At 49.6% G+C, this 21,135-nt stretch overlaps 1 protein-coding gene across 1 annotated transcript; it reads right to left on the bottom strand.

The window, feature by feature from the left end:
- Positions 1-7,508: 7,508 nt before the first annotated feature.
- On the bottom strand, positions 7,509-20,726 carry Lhx4 (LIM homeobox 4). Its single transcript, XM_013503151.1, has 6 exons — positions 20,647-20,726; positions 17,491-17,616; positions 15,564-15,766; positions 10,900-11,054; positions 10,408-10,579; positions 7,509-8,356 (listed from the first exon to the last, which is right to left on the bottom strand). Exons 1-6 carry the CDS (start codon positions 20,724-20,726, stop codon positions 7,962-7,964), a joined length of 1,131 nt encoding a protein of 376 aa, XP_013358605.1. The 3' UTR covers positions 7,509-7,961.
- Positions 20,727-21,135: the final 409 nt, after the last annotated feature.

Raw genomic sequence — 21,135 nt, 5'->3', positions numbered from 1 at the left:
CACTGAGCGCGGGCTTCTTTTCTAGGTGGGAACTGAGCATTGAACCTAGAACTACTGAATGCAGTAGCTGAGCTTGTGGGACTATAAAGGCATGAAGGAGTAAAAGGGGTGACTCGACTCAGCGGGCTGCCCACGGCAGCAGCAGAAAATTCATCATCTACACTGTAGCCAGGATTTATTTTCTCTCACTCATGTAGCAACCCTGGCTTCCATTTTAATATTTAGAAGGTGGGTTCAGTTGATGGACACGCTGTGTAATAAAAAGCTCTTTTAAAGTATGTGCAGAAGCACGCACACAGGATAAAAAGTGCCTCCACCGGTGCTCATGGCTTTCATGGAGTACATTTGTGAAGCCCAGAGCTTAGTCCTGGATATGTTTATAGCACTTTAGCTCTGTTTGTTAGTTTGGAACCTTTCCAAAAAAAAAAGAGAAAGACATATATTATTGTTTATAATCTGCTTTATTCCTCCAAACCTTGAGTGAACAGACTTGTGGATTGCTGTTTAAATCCCTCAGTGCCTTTAACTACCGATGCAGAAAGTGGTTAATGCGCATTCTAAACGAAGCTTGGCATCCACTCCAGGAAATCACTTTAATTGAGAAGCATTAAATGTTAAAATGATTTTTTTTAAAAAAGGCCAGCACACATACTGAGTATAAAAGTCCTGGCCACCAGTAATATAGTTTCTTGGTTATCATATGCCTCCAGCCTCGTGAGCTTTAAGCCCTGCACTTGACAGGTGTCGAAAAAGTGACTTTAATTCTCCAGGCCGCTGTCTGCAGACAGCCACCCATGAGCTGGCCAGTGAGCAGGCAGCCTTCAAGGACTCCACTCTAGAGGAGGGGAGTAGCTGTCAACTTTATGGATGTTTGTTTTCTGCAATAATAAACTGGTCCCGGGTGACTAAAATACGAGATTTAACCCCAAAGTCCTTGCCTGGGCTTTCCATTGCTGTGCAGAAGCCATCTGTTGAAACCTATTTACTATTTTAATGGCCTTTTAAAAAAAAAACCTGCTTGCTTCCAATTCAAGAGTGTGCCAAGACTACTTTTTTGGGTCTATATTTTATCTTTCATAAAGCGATACCCGGCCTTTCCCAAATCCCCAAACCCCTCCCAACCACAGGCGATCTTGGTCCAGGCTTGGCAAGCAAGAGGTATCCAATAAATCTTTCCTTAAAAAGCCCCTAGGGACAGCTCAGCCTGTGTCAGCCTTATAAACTGTGACCAGTTCAGTGGTCCACCGAGCCATCCAGGGTGTAAGTCAGTTATGTGCAGACGGTTTTCTCTTAGGAGGCCCTCTGTGGTCCTACTTTTGACCATATCAACATTTTGAGAAGGGAAAATGTGCATTTTGCCAGGTACAGCCCATGATTTGTTTGATATAATTGTAAAATAAACTAGTTTGTACATAGTATCTAAGTCTGATGTTTGTGTTTGGGGAAAGGACCAAAATTTTTTAAAATCACTGAAAGAAAAGAGTGTGAATGGGCAATCCTGAAATCACACTGGCAGAAATAGGAGAAAAGAGTGAATGAAAGGTGATAAAGAGATAAATGTTACATGCAAAAGCCCATGTCTGCTTTCTCTGAAAGGATGTAACATACTCTTCCTAGGGCAGGAGCCAGTTATTTAAAAGACCTATATGTAATAATTTGGATGTCTTTATGATCCCCTTGTCCTAGTGACTTAGTCCCATTTTATAAACATGGTCGTCCCTCTTCCTACCTGCATAGTGTTGCCCCAGCCCATGGCCAAACACTGTTTACCTCCCTGCAACAGCCGTGATCCAGATATTTACCCAAACTGAGCTTGACCACTGTTCCTTGCACTAGCCATGCGAAGGGACTTTATGAAGAAAGGTGCTAGGAATTTTGAATGATAATACTGAAATAACATCTAATGGAGAGCAGCAAAGGATTAAAACCTTTCCTCTTGCACAGAGAAGGACAATTTTAAACCACATCTGAAGAATTAGATCTAAGGAAGTACATTCAGCTATGTTGAAGCTCGTCTCTCTTAGTGATTTTACTTCTAGCTTAGCAATTGGTTCTAATTCGCAGCATTGTCTTTGATCTCTTCCTAGCTTTATATGATTTTAGCTGAATAGAATCCTGGGTCTAAGGAGAAAGAATGGAAACACTGACCATTGAGCCTACATTTATTGTCCTGAATGGATCTTATGTAATGCTTTCTGGCCAGTTGATTTCTTTATTCTTTAAGCAGTTGTTCTTCTAGGACATCTGTGTCAGAAAATCTGTTCAGGAGCTGCTGTCTAGTGACCAAACCAAAAAAGAAGAAAGGGAAGGAAGGGAGGGAGGGAGGAAAGAAGGAAGGACAGGAGGAAGGAAGGGAGAGAGGGAGGGAGGGAGGGATCAAAAAGGAAGGCAGGGAAGGGAGAGAAAGCAAGAATGCTGCACACAAAATGACAGATGTTGGCACTCCCACTGTCTGAGGAGTTTCAGAATTCATTCCAAGTACTCCAGAATAACTAATAGCTGTGATAGATGAGTTTCCCTGCCCATCCTCCCTAGCCAGACTATGGGCACTGTCCAACTTTCTGCAGTGATAGAAATGTTTGCTATCTGTGTTGTCCAAACACCATAGCCACTCATCAGAAATAGCTGCTGAGCTCTTAAAGTATGGCTGGTGTGTTACTGAACTTTTAGTTTTATTTCATGTTAGTCATTTTAAGTGTAAATAGCCATGCACCTTGTAGCTACTACATTGAACAGTGAGACTGTGGTAACACTACTAGGAAAGTCTGCTCTAATATTTCTACAATGAAATCCCAGTTCTAAAGAAACCCTTTGGCTTTGTAGCTTTTGTTTTGTTGGTTTTTAATAATTTTAAGGGCTGGCAATATAGCTGGGGTGGAGCACTCACTAGCATGCCCAGGGCCCTGGGTTCAGTCCCCAGTACCCCAAAACAAAAAGTGTTGTTCTTTCATTCCAGCTAAATTTCAGGGCCTACACACTAATATATCTCCTACAGAGAAAAAATTCAGGAAATGTGGAAATTTTCCTAGAAAATGCTTGCCCAGGAATCCAGATGAGGTATTTCTGTCCTCTTGCCCTCCTTACCCAAATATAGATATCTGCACATCTTGAAGGAAAAAGTTATAATTGTGAATTTGACTGTGACAGGACAAACAGTAAAATTACGTGGTCAACAGATATTTTTTTCTGCCTCTTCTCTTAAGTTTAAGGACAAATGATGGTTCCCTCAAGAAACTGCTGTTAGCAAAACCAGACAGCCTCCTCCACTCAATCCTTTATTAACTGATTCTGGTGTTTCGTGGCTTTTAAGTAGTTGTGGCGTTCAGAATTATATTTTTGGTTTCCTTCTGGTGATGAAAGGATCCCACTGTCAGCCTAGGTTTCTATTCTATGTCAATAGAAAAAATGCTCAGAAAAACCAAATGAAAAGCAAGACACGTCAGCTTCTAAAGAATTTCCATATTTATTTTATACAGTTTTACCATACACATCTCATGCCAACATACAGGAGGCATATACAAACGCACCGGCTTCTGCTCTCCAGAGTCACATGGCAATAAATAAGAGTGGGTCCTTTTTGTTGTTATTTTTCTTTTTTTTTTTCTTTTCCAGGACACAGGACTTTTATTTATTTTTAACTGTACAAAATTTACACTGGGAAGAGTGAGGGCAACAATCCAGAGCAGAAGGGATCTGGGACCTTGAGGTCTGAATGCAAACTCAGTGCAGCTTCTAGGGTCCTCCAGCCCTAAACCTGCTCGTTAGGCTGAACACAGTCCTCAAGCGGGAAAGTACAGTGTGGTCCTTGTCTCTAGGTGGGCACCAGGTGAGAGTGGGGGTGTCCCTGCCCTGCCCACCTGTGCTCTGCCTCTAAGCAAAGAAACGCTTGGTGCACCTCCCAAACCTGCAGCTGTCTCCTCCCCAGAGCGAGCAGCATGAAACTGTGCTTTTAGTGTGGTCCTACCAAGCAGAGTGTGGATGGGATGACTGCTGAGCTCTCTCCTTTTGGCTCCAATCACTGTTAGCGCAGTTGGAGCAACTACTGCAAAAAGGGCCAATTGACCAATCCAAGAAAGAGAGAGCCAGTGATGTGCTTTTATTTAGCTTTCAGCATGCCCAGAGCCCGTCAGCAGCAGGCAATAAAACAAAACTCATTTCCGCTTAATTGAATTTTTCTTCATCTCACCGTTTCCAATTTTTAAAGTGCAATGTTTAAAAATGAGCTTCCTCAGGCCTTCCAGACCCTGCTGGCTGAGGAGGTGTGGTCAGTATTTCCATGGTTATAACCAAGGTGTCAGTTGTGGCATATGGGAGGAGCTGTGCGGGGTTTAGGTGTCGTGGTAGACTGTCACAAAACACAGCATTTGCTAATCAGAAGCCCTGAACACCTCCTGAAAGAAGGTAGTTCTTAGGGTGTTTTTGTTTTGTTTTCAATACTGGGGACTGAACCCAGGGGCTTGTACATGCTAGGTAAGCGCTTTACCACTGAGCTAAATCCCCAGCTCTTTTTTATTTTTATTTTGAAACAGGGTCCTGCTAAGTTGCCCAGGCTGGCCTCATGAGCTCCTCCTGCCTGAGCCTCCTGAGTAGCTGGGATTATAGAGTGCCTGGCCTCTACAAATTTTTTATACTTCCTGGCAAAATCAATTCAAGAATGAAGATCGAATAGCTTCCAATTATATCACTATATTTTGTTTTAAAATGGCACAAAAAACTTTTAAGGACTCTGCCAGATGCTCTTCGTAGGTTATAATCCCTGTTGCTTCACGATATTAATTTGCAGGACCAGTATGGTAGTTGATGTTGATCTTATATTTGTTCACAACAGATGAGGCACGAAAGAAAAAGCACAAAAACTGAAAGGAATTTGCCTGGGGTTGCACAGCAGATCCTTGAAGGGGCAACAAAAACCACTTTCCAACAACGTGATTTAGCCACTGGGCCAGTTAGCCCTTATTTGGTTGGTTGGTTTTTTTTTGTTGTTTTTTTTTTTAACCCCATGGTTTTATTACTTTTGGGCAAATACAGAGTTCTCCACTAAGTTAGCCACTCACTTCTCATTTTTGCTTATGTGAATTACTACCGGAAATGCAGGGTGGGAGGTGGAAGGGATGTTAATTTGCTCCAGTATTTAGAAGCTTCCTCCTCAAGCCTATTGGGCAGGCACTGCGGATAGTAGCTGTTAACTGGTTTCTTAGAGTCAAAGATAGGCCCAACTATTGTAAATGAGACCTGTTAGAGAAAAGATCTCATTTCACTTTTTTAAAGGTATGCATGTCATTTAGCAAGGGGAAGACAGCAGGTCGTACCTGCTCCCCCGACGATACAGGCTACTCAGCCGTAGAGGAGCGTCTCTAAGAGAATCTAAAGGAAATGTCCTGCTCCTCTCCATCTCCGAACCACAGAGAACCAGGGAACAGTCTTGACGTGCGTGTTTATCGGTGGCACCAGCGCACCCATCATGCAAACCCAACTTGCAGAAGATCACTTCAAATCTAAGACTTGTCCTGGCTGTGCTTCTGACTGGGGACCAGTGCTTGCCTTCTCTAGGGAGCTAGCTCTGGGGAAGGAGCTTAATGCTCTCCTGGCCTTCTGGTCAGTAGTCTCCCAAGATCTTTTCCAGGTAGCCAGCCCAAATGAAACCAAACACTACTGCTAATTTCACGGTGCTGCCTACTGAGTCCCTCAGAAGACTTATTTTATTAGTACGAATGAGGACAGCCTCCCATTCTTCCATCACTGAATTAAGAATATGATGAACTCACTTACGAGAACAAAAACTGATCAGTTTAAATTGGTCTTCAACAGTGCTACACAATCACCAAAAATATGAAGTGCCTCTGATGTTATGTGATACTAAGCCAAGTAGTCAGGGTACACGGTCACCTGGCTGACACAACTTTTCAACTGGATTGCCCGGCATAGGTTTTCACCTGTGTATTGTGAGCAGCCTGATGAGAATGGTGTGTTGAATGGTGGGCTCCAGACAGTTGCAGTTTCCTTTCCTTCACACGGCTTGTCGTCTAGCCATTTGCGTCTCCATCCCCAAACAGCATTCACACTGTTGGGGAATTTCAGTAGCACAGAACTGGACAGACTTAACACACCACCATCCATAAATATGGATCCTCCAAAAAGTCTGTGTTTGCAGACTCCCCAAGCAAAGACCAGGGCAGTTGCAGCCCACCCAAAAACAAGGGTACTGCACAAAACTGATCAGAGAAAAGGCAGTCTGACAGCTGACCCAGGAATTACTGACTCTATCTTTTAAAGAAGCTTACTCAAACTAAGTGTAGTCTTGAAGAGGGGCTTACAAACGATACAACAATCATTTCCTCCTTTAGTCTGCCTACCACCTACCTAAATCTCTGCAGTCCTTAAAATGTGATCAACCATTCACAAGGGTCTCTAGGGTTTTGGTCTCAGCATGTGAAAAAACAGCAATGCCTTCTTGCCCTTTCCTACCCCCCGATCTTAAAGGATTGTAGGGCTAGAAGAAGCAAACCATGCTTTCCCAAGGGGCAGGAATACATTCCAGCTGGCTAAATTTCTAGCTGCAAACTGGAGATGTGGAATTCTCAAGAGAGCATCGTGACGGCACAGAAATGCAGCCTGTTGCAGAGTGGCAGCTCATAAAGCAGGGACTGGCCTTGTCTTGCAGGCTTAGCGACACGGAGGGAGTCCCTACACCCCAGTGGCCAGGGAACTCTGGCTTTTTGAGTGCAGCCTGGAGCCCAAAGCATGGCACGGGTCCAGCCAGCAGCCCACAGAGTTGCAGCCCAAGGACCATTTGGAACCCTTTTGACAATTTTAAGGCTGCTCCCTAAATTATTCCTCCCAACCAAACTCAGCCAAAAAATATTGCTGGTTCCTGGAAGCGACCAAGATTGCCCTCCAACTGAGTCAACTGGTGCAGCAGAGGACAGTCTCACTTTTGAGAGGGAGGAGGAATAGACTCCAAAGCTCATCTAAACCAATTCCCTCAAAGCAGACTCCAAATTTCAGTTTATCCCCCAAAAGGTAGGGATCACTGGGAGACTGGCATCTGCCACGGAGGCTAAACAGACTGCATGCTTAGCATCCAAATGTGTCTACAGACGTTGTCACTGATTGTCGTGCTGCTCTCCGTGGTCTAGCTTTGATCATTTTGTAGCCCACACCCTATCTGCGGGAGGTAACAATACAAATTTAAAGGCACACTGTGCACCATCGGCCAGCCTGTGCAGGTCCAGGGCCTCTCAGCTTCGGCCTCAAGAGTCACCTGTAATGAAAACCACTTCTTGCTGTCAGGGATTCAGTGATACAGATGGGATTTCTTAAAAAACCAAACTGATAAATACTCTCTGATCTGTACTTCTGAGTAAAAAAAGAAGTCTTATTTTCACAACAACAAACAAAAAGGGAGGGGACCTGGTTTTAGTGTCAAGCTGCGGCCATCAACATTTTCACCAACCCTTAATAACTGATTTTAAGTCTGAAAATCAGGGTTTAATCAAGTTGGTCCAGAAATCCTTTTATTATACTCAAGGGCTGTGATGCCTCTACCTCAGGAATCTCGGCTCCGGTGAGAGCAGTGGTTTGGGAGGCATTGTGTGAGACACAGCAGCTGGAGCAGGGATCCCAGGGCCACGGTGGCCGGTCACAGTCGCCTCGTGTCACGAAAGCACAAGCAGCGGAAGCCTCTAAGCAGGGTGGGAGGGGAAAGAGCTAAGAAGTCAGCATCCCTAGAGCTCTAGGCTGTCCATCCCTGTGCTATGTGTGAGATGAGGCTGCTCTCCCTCCGCCTCCCAAGAAAGCAATGCCCTAATGTGGTTTCACAGCTTCTAGAAATCATCAGAGGACTTCCATTGAAAATAATGGAAATTCACATTGGTGCACCTTTGATCCTTAAGAGCCGAGTCTCTTTTGATCCTTGAAGATATTCTTTCAAGCCAGGACAGGTAGGATGGGAGGAGAGAAGTTTAAAAAGGAGGATGATCCATTTCATCGAGCCAAGAGGCTGGGCTAGTTGGAAAGTCGGGATAGCCTACACTGCTTCCTGTGGAGATGTCAGAGGTGGGTCCCCCGGCCATGGCTCTCAGCGTCTGGTTTACTCCCTGCCCCGCATGCGCAATGATGCCCAAATTACTGTCCACCGGGTAATCCAGCCCATTCAGCAAAGGAGCGTGGGATGGCAGGGACGATATAGAGGATGGAGACTGGGGGATCCCATAGGGGCTCCCATCCCTCAAGTCCTGATAGGATTGTCCTGTCCCATCCATGGAGAAGCTCCCATTCATTAACTGTCCGCCTGTAATGTCCCCCACGTTGCCATAAATCCTAGTGGTGTGGCCAAGTTCAGAGAGAATTTGATCCTCTGTGGACAAAAGAATGGAGATTTATTGTCAGCTGCCAGGACTGTAGTGGTCCCTGCTCTTCACAACCTAGGAATACACATGACCAGGAAAGATGCCCAAAAGCATCAGCCGCCTTCCTGCCAAGCACAGGTCAGCCACCAATATGTCAGTCTGATACCCAGAGACCAACCTGAGTCAAGGCAAAAAACAGAAGAGACACCTGCAAAGACTAAATTCCCAGGTCCCAGAAAGGGAGGAAGATGTCTGGGGAGCTTTGTGGTCTTGTGTGGTTCATGTACTAAGATACTTAGGCTACACTCAGGAGTACCAATCCCCAAGGTTTGGTGGGTTGTGCTATCACAAATGGAAACTACTTGCTGGCAAGATTTATTCTGAAAGCTTTCAGCCTAAGAAACGTGCTCGGTTGGGAATCCAGTAGCCTATATAGCAAGGATAGCTGAGGACCACTCTTAAAAATGTGTACAGAATCCTTCTGTTCTACCTGGAAAAGAGGTTCAATATCAAAGGCTTTGGTTTCTCTAGTAAGTTCTTCATACAGGACAAAGAATAACTTGATTAAGGCCAATAAACCCTCCCCCTTGTTTTTTGAAGACTTTCATTGAGGGGAACTAGTGAGATCTTTGCCACATGAAAGAATTCAGCTCTCCAACAGAGTTGAGCAATTTTAGTCTTAAGAAATAAAGGGTGGTTTATCGTTGAGGACAGCCAATGCTATGTTAATGTGGGACCCACCTGCACCCAACAGAAATGAGCTACAAAATGAGATTTAACAATTCTAGCTATTTCAGCTATGGATTTAGACAGCTACAATGAGATTAAATGTCTTTCCCGATCCTATTAAGAGGCCCAGGAAGTGAGCAGAAGGCTCTTGGACCCTCCTTGGGGCCCCTGTGTTCTGAGGAGACTGATCTTTGGGCTCCACAGATCTCTGGGCTGAGCTCAGCCCTCACAGGGCGTCATACTCCTCTGTCCCACAGGCTGCTTTCTGTGTTTCTACCATGGCCCATGCATCCATTCCTATACAAATCCTCCCTTCCTACATCAACACCCATGCTTCTGAGTCCCCATTCCCCCATGAAAATAAAGACAGTGGGGAGCTCATGGCCTTCAAAGGGAGCAGGAAGGTGAGGCCTCAGCCGCACTATAACAAGGGCCCTCTGTGGGAGCCACAGGCCACGGCCTCCCACGTGTACAAATGTGCTGAGCTTTCCCAAGCACATCCACAGGGAGTTGTAGTCACCAGTCCCCATGACAACTCTGTGAAACGGGCAAGGGGGTGGAATTCCCATTGGCGGATGGGGAGAGTGAGGCTCACAAGACACCAATCACTTGATAGAGCCACACTGGAAACCAGGTTTCTGATCCCTAGTTCAGTACTCTTCCCTTCCCCCAACAGAATACCTTCCGTATTTGAGGACTCGGTAACTGAGAAGAATTGTGGTCGTTTGCAAACAATCTGAAGATCCACAGAGGTAGTAATTTGCAGTGTTGCTGATGCATAAATTTAAATATAGCGCATGCTGCAAAGCTGTGTGCGGGGGACAGGATGGAGGGAGGGGTGGGCTAAGGGAGCTCAGAAACAGCAAGTTCTCCATCTCATGTGCACTTACAGTACTGTCTTCCCAGGACAGGGGGGACCAACAGGTCATTCTAGGGGATCATGGGAGGAGGCCAATTCCCCACAAAGGGAAGAAGTACAGGAGCAGGGCTGGGGGAAGAGGCCTGTGTTCACAGCCACACGGGCTGGTGAGGGCACTCTGCTGGCAGAAGAAGAAGGGAAGCACCAGGGCCGGGGGACAGCCACATCCCAGGGAACCCAGCTTTTATATCTAAGCAACAGCACTCTCATTTTCTACTCCTGGTCCCACCACAAAGGGCCACTAACACCTCCCACCCCGCACACGCACCTCACTGCAAGTCTTGGGGCAACGCCTCTGCTCAGGGAGGGAGTTGACAAGGCCTCAAGAAAGAAAACTCCTGCCTGCCAGGGGTTACTGTTCCCCAGGGGACTCTGCTTGAGACTCGGCTTCACCCCTCCAGCCCAGCTCACCTCGGAAGCTCAGCTCACTGTCACTAACCCCACAGTCCTCTGCAGAGCTCTCTTTCTCCTGCTTGCTGCCTCCGCGGCTCCTCTTGACGCTCTTGTAGAACTGCCCCCAGCGATGCCGCCCTGCGTCCTTCTTCAGGCGTTTCTCCTTGGCCCTTCTGTTCTGAAACCAAACCTGCCACAAAGCACAAGGGACACACTCAAGGGGCGCCTGCCACAAGCCACAAACCTCCAGGACTCCCAAGGCAGGTACCTGGGAAGGGCCTAGGGCCTCAGGAGAGTGCAGGACACCCAAACCTGGGCCTCAGAACTCTGCCTCTGGATTCTGGCACATGCCCTGGGCGCTCAGTGATGCCATTCACCGGGTGACTGTCACTCATGCTCCCCAATCCTCCCCAAGGTAGAGGGCAGAGATACAGGGCCCTGGCTCTGAATATCATCCCTTTCTGCTAGAGGCCCAGCTCCCTGGAGAGCAAAGAAGTACCAGCATCTCACCTGTACAACCCTCATGTCCAGGCCTGTCTCAGAGGACAGCTGCTCCCTCACATGACGGGCAGGCTTGGGAGAGTTCTTGTAGGCGTTCTTTAACGTCTCCAGCTGCTTCGCTGTGATGGTGGTCCGTGGCCGCTTTGCTCCTGCCTCAGAGTCATCTGCAGTGAAAACCACCTTCCTGGGGTCAACCCATCGGAAACAGCTGGGTCTCCGCCCACTCCCCTTCCTTCCCTGCTAAGCACACCTGCTCTGCACAGGGCAGGGGAGGAACGGTCCCCGCCCCAAGGGGACCCCACTCTTGCAGTGCAGCCTTTCACAGAAGCCCATTGTCCTCGGCTCCAGCCTCTGCCTTCTGGGGCAGCCCAGCCTCTTGGAGGCCTTTCATCAGCCTGAATGTGAGCAGTCCCATACACCTCCTGTCATGGCAAACACTCTGCTTGGACATCCTCGAGAGTCATTCCCAGGGCTGGAAGGGTCAACTGACCAAAGTGAAGTAAACACATACTGTACACGGGGGTGAACTGCAAGCGTTGCATGCATTTAATTCTCAGAATTTTTGGAGTCAGAAGACCCGGGTTCCACCTTCTTGGTGGGTGAGGGGCGAGGTGAGCAACCTTGCCCCTCTGAAGGCTGGGGCCACACTGCCTGCCCCTCAAGGACAGCGTGCTCTAGGAACCCCACAGCTGCGCTGTTCGGGCCACACTACACGCACGCACATGGCACAGGGTAGAGGCCCCGTGTCCTCTCTGCCTGCGCTGTTTCCTCCTCCAGCACAGCCACGGTCATCCCAGACTGTTCTCAACCCACTCCCTCCCTGGAGTCCCCTGGATCAGGGGCGTCCAGAGCCTTTCAGCAAGTGCTTATAGAGCAATGTGAAGACAGAAAGCCCTCCAACATGCTTCAACTTCTCCTAGGAGGAGGCAGTCCCTTCTGCCCATATTTATAGAGTTTACAGCATGACACTATTTGATCCAAAGTTGAATTATGCAAACATGAAATGATGTAGTTTTAATACATATACAGGCTTTATGTATAAAATTTTAAATAACAAAACTATCATGGAGGGCAGAGTGGTGCATGCCTGTAATCTCAGCACTCTGAGAGGATGAGGCAGGATCACAAGTTTGAGACCACACTGGGCAACTCAGAATCTTACCAAGACCCTATATCAAAATAAAAAATAAAGAGAAAGAAAAGAAAAGAAAAAGGGCTGGGGATGTAGCTCAGTGGGAAGTTCTTTGGTTCACTCCCCAGTATAGAAAAAAAGAAAGAAAGAAAGAAAGAAAGAAAGAAAGAAAGAAAGAAAGAAAGAAAGAAAGAAAGAAAGAAAGAAAGAAAACTATAAAAAAATGTGAGCCAGGTGCAGTATTGGGTTTTTTGCTTTGTTTTGTTTTGTTTTTTGTCTATTTGAGACAGGGTCTCGCTATGCAGTTCAGGCTGGCCTTGAGCTCACTTTGTAGCCCGGGCTGGCCTCAAACGCACAACAATCCTCCTGCCTCAGCCTCCCGAGTGCTGGCAGGTGCGGTACTGTACACCCGCCACCCCAACTGTTCAGATCACTGAGTTAGAAGGATCGGTTGAGCCCAGGAATTTGGGACCAGCTTAGGCAATATAGAAAGACCCTATCTCAAAAAAGCTTTAATTGATGGAGAATCATCAATTTGCCCAGTGAATTAGAAATTATTGTCACCCACAGCCAGGTGACAATGCCCCTGGGGTAGTACCTGTCACTCTGGTTGGTGGCCCTTAGGTACTGCATCACTGCTCATGTGTACAAGACTTTCTTCTTGTGATTATGGGGACTATTATGCTGTTATTTTAACATTCACTGTTATTATAATTTAAGATCTTTTTTATACCCTATAACAATGTCATCCAAGTATTCATTAAGTAGCGGTGGCAGTGCTTGTGCTGAAAAATGTACCCAAAAATCAATAACTTTGGTGCGGAAGTTAAATGTGATAAAACACTATAAGGAAGGCCAAGCAAGACCATGATACTCCGGGCTGTTAATTTAGGAAAGAGCATTCAGCAAGGTACAGAGCTAATGCTGAGAAAATAAAAAGTAGCATTAAGGCAAAGATGCACTTCACCGGTTATGGATTTGTGTGCTAGCAGGATACATCCCCCCCTCTACTTTTTTACATTAATTCCTGTGGGAAAATTAGCCTTAACATGTGTTAGTTTTGAATTATGCAAAGTCTCCTAGAACTTGTCCCTGGCATTAAAATCCAACCTCATTCTATTGAAAATGCAGATAGCCAAGGAGATAGAACAAATGAACAAAATCATTCACATGAAGGAGCGAAATAGCTCGTATTAGATCCTTTGTTGAACTCAGGAGGGAATGATAAGACTGAGGAAGGTTTAGGGTAGCAAGGAGAGATTAAACCAAGTTAAAAGACAGTCAAGCACCCTATAGATAAATGTCCCCTGTTGCAACCAGGGTCACTCCGACCACAGCAGGGGAAGCCCAGGGAACATGTCAGGTGCCTTCAGCTGCTGTAGGGCACATCACCTCTCTGTGTGCGTGTCTCTTCCACATGGGTCTCACTCTTATTTAACATCCCATTCACAAGCCTCATCCTGCTCCAACCTCAAGAAAAAGCCCTGTGTGCCCAGCTGTTATCCACCACATTTAGCCAAGTAGCTCAGACTCAGCCAATCACCAAATTGCCCCAAGGAGCATCAAGTTTGTGGGGATAGCCAGCCAGTTTCTGCTGCTCAATCCAGTGTCCTCCATGGCCCTACAGAGGTCAGCTATTGGGCGAGTACTCTCAGGAAATTATGAACCCCACGACGTCATTCTTGCCGTCCCATCCAGATTATGACCAGTCTCCGTCTGGGTCTCTCTTGTCTGTCGTCAACTACAGCATAAGAAGATCCTGAGCCCAGGGTCTCTGACAGTGAGAAACAGCACGGCCCCAGGAGAGGCAGTGCCTTGGTGCTCTCTGGTGAAGAGCGTCAAAGTTCCAAAGGGATCTTGTTATCACTGAGTCCATCTGCACTGACGGCTTATCTCTAAGAAGCCACCAACTCTCCTGTGACATGCTAGTGGACTCCAGGGCAACAGCATGGAGTTATCGGGGGCCAGAGCAGACAAGTACATGGAGGCGAAGAGCCTTGGGATGGGTCTGCAGAGGCTGCAGGTCTCTGGAGGAAGAAGACCAGGTCTTCTATCTACCTGGAAAGGACAGCGCTGTGGAGATGGTGGGAAAGGAGGTCCCCAAAGAGTGAGGAAGCCCCTGCCATAGGCATCCCTGCCCCTTTCTGCCTCCTGGCAAAGCCAAGCTTGGCCCAGCTCGATCACCAGAAGGGCCCCTGCAAATTACCTCTGCCTCTTCACCACAAACCCCTTATTTAATGATGCATCTATTATTAAGCAAAAAACTAATTTCCCATGTATTGTTTGGATATATAGCGTGTGAGCCCAGGAAAGATCTGGAGGGAGACACAGAAAATTGTTGGTGCCCTTTCTTCCTTTCTTTCTTTCCTTCTTTCTTTCTATTTCTTTCTTTCCTTCTTTCTTTCTATTTCTTTCTTTCTTTCTTTCTTTCTTTCTTTCTTTCTTTCTTTCTTTCTCTTTTCCCTTTTCCTTCCTTCCTTCCTTCTTATCTTCTTTCCTTCCTTCCAAGTCCACAGCTTTCAACAATAACTGCTTTCCACAGTAACACCCTGAGTTGATAAAAATTCTAGTAAAAGGATCTTGATCTTTCATGAGTTCATGATTCTGAGATTTCTAGCTTTGGTTTGGCCAAATCCCAAATTCAGATCTTCCCCCCAAGGGTCCACCTATGGGTGAGGAGCTAGGGGTGGGGCTGCAGGAGGGACAGCCAGCTCAGCCTTGCTGAGGGGAGCACAGTGGCTCGTGGACAGACCCCGCCTGCCCAAGATCACAGCACGGACAGCAAAAGCAGCAGCCACCCTGGCTGCCAGCTAAGGCAGGTTTCCAGGTGTGGCTACTAAAGGCTTCCCTGACCCAAGCCTCTGCCTGAGCCAGGAGCTCCCTACAGCAGTGCAGGCAAAGGCCCTGAGGCAGAGAGAGGCACAGTGACAAGGCTGAGCAGGGGTCTTCCCCATACATAGCTACCTCTTCCTCCTCTTCCCTCAGCAGACTTATCAGGTGCTTGCTCTATATCAAGTGAGGCTGTCAGAAACCTCAGGAGCCAGACCCTTAAGTCCCTGGCCTAGAGAAACCCACACTCTCAAGGGAGCTCAGAAACAACTCAGAGAAACAGTTGTCCTTGGAAGGGTGACACGGGCTAGGGCTGGCCTCTCACTCACTGCAGCTTCTGAGGCATGGAGGTGCTGAGGTAAATGTGCACCCTGACATGCAAAGCTCAGAAGCAGCCACTGTGGACCAAGCTCCCAGCTGACCCTCAGCACTCCCCAACCCAGGCAAGCAGCTACCAAGACGACAAGCCCACCATGTGGCACGGGAGACAGGCCCACTCTCAGAACCACAGCTTGATTAAAGCTTCAGTAAAGCAGCAAATGCTGGTGGGTTGGGCATGTCCAGAATTAACTCTAACCGGGGTCTTTTGGGAAGGCCTCTCTGGGGAGGACGCTCAGAGAGAGGGGTGGGACTGTGAGAGAAGGGCACCTCAGGCCAAGCGCATGGCCTGGACGAAGGCCTGGAGGGGGACCTGCGGGGCTGTGCTGCTTACCATTTTGCTTGGCTGTCTCGTAGTCTTCCTTGCACACTAGCCGCCCGTCCTCCATGAGGTAGAACTCGTCCCCTGTGGCCAACTGCCGGTTGCAGATGATGCAGGCAAAGCAGTGCAGGTGGTAGACGAAGTCCTGGGCCTTGCGGACCACCTGGGTCGGGGGGATGCCCTGCTGGCAGGCTGTGCATTTCGTGCCGAAGCGTCTGCCAGGGCAGCAGAAAAGGATTAGGGCGGGGGTGGGGGTACTGGGTTTGGGGGGCTTCCTCATCTTTATGGTGACTCCTGGGGGACCAGGCTCTCGAGGAAGCGCGTATCAAGCACCCAGCGGCCCACCTCTTCACAGGAGGTCCTGCGTGGCCAGGCAACAGTATGTATCTGCATTCGCACCGGTGCTCTGGAGAAAACCCCTTTGTCAGCGGAGGGCTCTCCGGCCCCGCCGTTGGCCACACACAAAAGCCAGTGCCCTCCTGTGCACAGCCCTGGATGCAGTGTCCCAAGTGGGCCCAGGAAGCTACACTGTCAAGCCCCATAGATTCTCCAGGGTAAAGAGTGTGTAGATCTCAGTTTGGACAGTGCCGCTTGACTTCTCCCTGCTCTGCCCCTTTCTGGAGAGGCACCAAGGCAACAGGAAGCTCCACACCGTTACCCTGTGCCAGGGCTGGGAGGGAGGAGCAACAGACAGGCACAGGGAGAGAACTGTCGGTCTGGTCCTTGAAGATACACGGAGCCATGCCAGCCGTCCTAGAGCAGGGGGGAAATCTGGGGTCCAGCAAAGACACGGGCAGTGGAGAGGATGCCTGCCACAGGTGAGCCTTCCCCGCTCCAGGAAGGCGGCGGGAGGGGCCGGGGAAGCAGGGGCAGAGTTTAAAACAGCAATCAACCTAATTATTCATGACACTTCACACAGCAGAACTTTATCTTCTTCAGGATGAAAGACTTCGCCTAATGGATCTGGGGAAGGTTTGATTTTAATGGTCCTTTTAACTAATGCTTATAGGCAGCCTGATTTCCCCTGAAAGGACAGTACATATTTCATCCACATTAATACCAAATAAATTAATTATGGTCATGGCTATCATGATGAATCCCAGATTAATGCAGAATGATGGGTCTCTTATGCAGTAATGATACCTGCGGAGGGGCTGCAGGGGCCTGCAACAAGCATGGCCAGCTGCAGCTTCAGAGGCACCCCCGCCGCAGCGACGTGCTGTCCTGGACAGAAGTGGGGGATCTCTCTGAGAGCCAGGGGCGTGGCTGGGGGCCTGCTCTTCTGAGATTATTACAAGAAAGGTATCAGGGTGTGAGGGGCTGAGACTAGGCTTTAGAAGGCCCCAGGCTTCCGAATTCCTGGAATGCCTTTTAGTTTGGAGGTAGGGACTGATCCAGGCCCCTCAGAGCCGGAATTGGGAGTTCCAAGGCCTGAAATTCAGGATGGGCTTTGTGACCTCCACCCACCCCCACACACACTTTCTTGGGCTTGAGGGCCTGGGCTTTCCTACGATTTTCAAAGGGATCCAGGAGCCAGAAAAGCCAGTATTTGTTAAATAATGAAATCAATGAATAGAGAACCACGGTCTCCGAGGATATGCACAGAAATGGCTCAACCTGAGAGTGGAGAGCAAAGTGGATGTGGAGCTCTGCACTACTCCACCCCTCCCAGAACACAGGTGGGAACCAAGCTTCTGCCACAAAGCAGTCTCACCGCATCACCAGTAATAAAGGAAAGACAGGCAGGCACCCTGCTCTATTCCCTGAGAATGAGAATGTGCGTGCGTTTGGGGAACAGAGATAAAGCCTGCGTCTGTGTTGCTGGAGAGTGCCATGTTCAAAGGCCTGTGGTTCTTATAATCCCATCCCAGCCAGTCCACAAAGCTGATGTTAAGTGAAACAATGCTTCTGCCACAATCCGCCCCTCCCAAGAAATCACCTACATCCAGACACTGGGTCCAAATCCTTTCCTGAAGAAGCTGGGGGCGGAACTGGCTCCAGGGAAGATCTGGATTTTCCCAAAGGCAAAATCCTACCTTGGTGGCCCACACAATGGAGCTGAGACCTGAGGAGAGGAAGGTTGAAGGGAGACCTGGGAACAGAGCAGAGACCCCCAGCGGTCTCTCCCTCCAGAAGGCCACATCACTGTCACCTCTAAAAAGCAGGAAGAGTTTGCAGTAGCCAGAAGCCCAGTTGACACCAGAGCACCAGAGACATGAAAGATAACGGGGGTATAAATTTAATCTACAGACCGACAGTGATTCATGCAAAAGGGTGGCAAGTGCACAAGAAAAATGAAAAATAAATGGACTTTCCCACAAGCATTTTTTAGCAATTGAAGCAATTTTCCTGATTGTGGGATTTATACGATGGTAAGTGGAAGTTGCTCCTCATTACCTTTATCTCCTGGAGCACAGCCAATAGGACCCTTGCTAAGGAGCCTCCAGGGCTCCCTGGCCTGGCCCAGTGTTGAGTGACCCCAGAATAAAGGGGCTGTCTAGTGCGTATGTCGGGCGGGTACCGTTGAAGACACTGTCCCTGATTTTCCGGTCTTAGATCAGATGAGAAAGGCCTGCACGCTCTGCAACAGTCTGTGACGGGGGATCCCTGGGCCCGAAAGGGCATAAAGCTGTGAAACTGGTTGCTGCACACAGAACCAGTAGTCTAACCATTCTCATCAAATCTGAAGGGTGCTGGGCTTGAGGGAAGAGGGGCTGATGGTTTCCAAGAGACGTTCCAGGCAGCAGCCCCTCGACGGCATCACCAAGCACCTACTGTGTGCAGAGCCCAGCCTGCTTGGGTGCACCATGCACTCTAGCCTTGCTCTGCAGAAATACATTCTTGCTGGCCAGCCCTGCCTGGCCAGGACTCCGGGACAGCCAGACTCCCGGGGACAGCAGCTGGAGCTGGTCCAAAATGAGAAGGAAAATGCAAGGAGGAACTTGCCAAGAGCTCCCACTGTGCTAGTCTCCTGACCAACGCCACTGGAAATTCTCTCCAGTCCTGCCCAGCACACAGAAGGCAAGCAGCAAAGGCCCAGTGAGTGAATGAGTGAGTTAGTAAACTACTCTTTAAACCGCGTGCATGAGGAGGCAGGGAAGGATCGGTTCTCAACGTCATAATGGCAGCTTCTGTCAAAAGCTGTTCGAAGAAGGGAATTGAGCCCCACATTAAAACAAGGCCCGAGGTTTATAGCACACCAAACTTTGCATCCCTCTTTGCTGTCATCATCATATTCATGCCACAATCATCTCTCTGGTGGCAACCTGGAAAGTGAGTGTCACTGACAAGAAACTGAAGCTCGGAGAGATCTGATGCTTTTTTGGTTTTTTTGGCAGCACTGGGATTGAACCCAGGGCCTTCACACTGAGCTCACACTGAGCTATAGCCTCAGTGCAGTCCCCTCTTTTCTTTGAGACAAGGTCTCACTAAGTTGTTGAGTAGGCTCAAACTTGTGGTACTCCTGCCTCAGCCTCCCGGTACACAGGTGAGGGGCCCGGAAGTGCCAGGCCATCACAGCCAACTGTCAGAGGCCGCCTCAGGAGGGCCGAGCCTTCTGTCCTTGTCCCAGCCTCTGCGCCAGTATTTGGCCTGGGTTCCCGTCTCTGCATCTGTCCACCCCTGCTGCTCTTGACAGGTGGCCCAGGTCACTCCCCAGTGCAGGGTGAGGGTGTCTGATTCCTGTACAAAAGCAACAGGACGACCCTGCAGGCAGAGAGCCTTCTAGAACCAAGGGCACATGAATCCCACAGCACAGTGTCTGGTACGTCCTTGATTTGAAGTGTTCTCCCACGATCATGTTGTGGTCGCTGACAGGTGACTAATGAAGGTCACCAAGCTCCCATTCACCAAGTGCCTCCTGCGCGTCCTGCACGGGGCCCTGTGCACACACGATCCCACTGCATCCTCACCATCAGACCCTCGGCCCAGCCCCACCACGCTGTCCCTGGCCCCACTGCCGCCCCAGCTTCACCGCATTCAATCCTTGGTCACTCCAGCTCCCGGCTCACCGTCACTCCTGCGTAACCCTGGATGACTTCAGTACCTCACAGACCGTCCTCTCGGCCCACCCCCTCAGTTCTCTGACCTCTTCTCCTGAAGGCCACACCCCCGCCCCGCCCCTCAGCCACACGCTCCAATGGGATCCCCAAGACCTTGCTGGGCCCAGTAACTGCCACACCTCCACGAGGTCCTCCGGTCCTCCTCTGTGGGTCACCACTTGCTGTTTCAGCAGCACCCTCGACAAGTCCTCCACACCCTGAGTCCCATGGCTCGCACTGTGCCCGCCACCATCCTTCACGCCCCTGGTGCCCTCGCTCCCCTCCGTCCGAGCCAGGACTCCATGGGCCACTGATCCTTCCCTTGCCGCCTCCCCTCTCCTGCCGTCTCAACCCTCTGCCTTCTCCACCTCTGCACCTGCGCCTGACACCACCCTGGCCAGGCTCCCTTTAACAATCTGTGTGCCTCAGGAGGGCCCTGGAAAGCACAGTGGGTTCCCTCTCCACCTCCCAAACCCTTCTCTCCAGCTTCATCCTCATTCTCAGCCGGCGGCGCTGCTGTTTCCTAGTCCCCGGACAAACGAGCACTCTGGACAGAGGGACTGCCGTGCTGCCTGCGCACTGTCATGCTAGCTGAGGGCCTGGCTCCCTGCAGGTAGACAGCCCGCCCCGCTCAGGCCTCACATCCACCTGCGCACAGGGCACCTGGTAACGGCCCTCCAGCTGCTGCCCCCTGGCCCTCCACATTACTCATTTGCCCTCTATTAGATCCCATCTGCACACGCAGGCTCTTGTTTCTGCACACTTAAACACCAAAAAACCCTTCACCTCACTTCCCCACCTACCACCCCTTTCACTACTGCCTTTAAAAGAGTGCTTCTCAAAAGTTCCCCAAGTGAGACTGCCGATGGCCCTGCACCCCGGTTTCTCCTCTGTCCAGCCAATTAGTATCTTGACCAGGCCACCTGTCCACGCTGTCACCAAGTCCAGAGTCAGCACCACCCCGCCCTACCGTCCAGCAAGCTCCGCCCCCTTCCCAGAGCACCAAGCTCACTCAGCCTCAGAATCCAGCTCCCCTGAATGAGCCCCCCACTCACCTCTTCCCCACAGAGCCCGCTCCCGGGGCTCTCCCTCCTCCTCCAGCCCAGAGCCCTGAGCCCCAGCCGGCCGGTCCCATGGTGCCTCGGCGCCCTCCCGACACCCAGACCCCCACTCCTGGTCCTCGCCTACAATCTGCCCATCTCAGGCCATGGCGATTTCAATTCTTCCAACTGCTCAGGCCAAAAGCTGAGCAATCAGCAAATCTGACCTATCAGCAAATTCTGCTGATTCGCCCCCAAATTATGTCAAGTGTCTGGCTGCTTCCTACATCTCCTGTGCCGCCTCCCTGGTTCAGGGGGCCGCCACCACTCAGGGACAGCGAACCCTGCCACACTGCCTCACCGCATGGTGGCCCTGAGGCCCACCCTCTCACCCCAAACCCAGAGAGACTCCTGCCTTGCAGCATCGGAGGCGAAGCCCCTCTAATGGCCTGCAGCACCCTCCACACTTCTGCACTTCCAAACTGTCTGACCTCACTGCCACCA

Source organism: Chinchilla lanigera, unplaced genomic scaffold (genome assembly GCF_000276665.1).
Source record: "Chinchilla lanigera isolate Chin_1 unplaced genomic scaffold, ChiLan1.0 scaffold00005, whole genome shotgun sequence".
Taxonomy (NCBI): domain Eukaryota; kingdom Metazoa; phylum Chordata; class Mammalia; order Rodentia; family Chinchillidae; genus Chinchilla; species Chinchilla lanigera.
This window is presented reverse-complemented; position numbering and strand designations above follow the sequence as displayed.

What these genes read in the sequence shown, in the direction of transcription:
- Lhx4 (XM_013503151.1), bottom strand. Translation starts at nt 20,726, where the DNA reads ATGGGACCGGCCGGCTGGGGCTCAGGGCTCTGGGCTGGAGGAGGAGGG. An exon ending in CGAGACAGCCAAGCAAAATG is followed by an intron (nt 11,055 to 15,563) that starts GTAAGCAGCACA and finishes TTTTCACTGCAG; the next exon opens with ATGACTCTGAGGCAGGAGCA. An exon ending in CAGTGAGCTGAGCTTCCGAG is followed by an intron (nt 8,357 to 10,407) that starts GTGAGCTGGGCT and finishes TTTTGTCCACAG; the next exon opens with AGGATCAAATTCTCTCTGAA.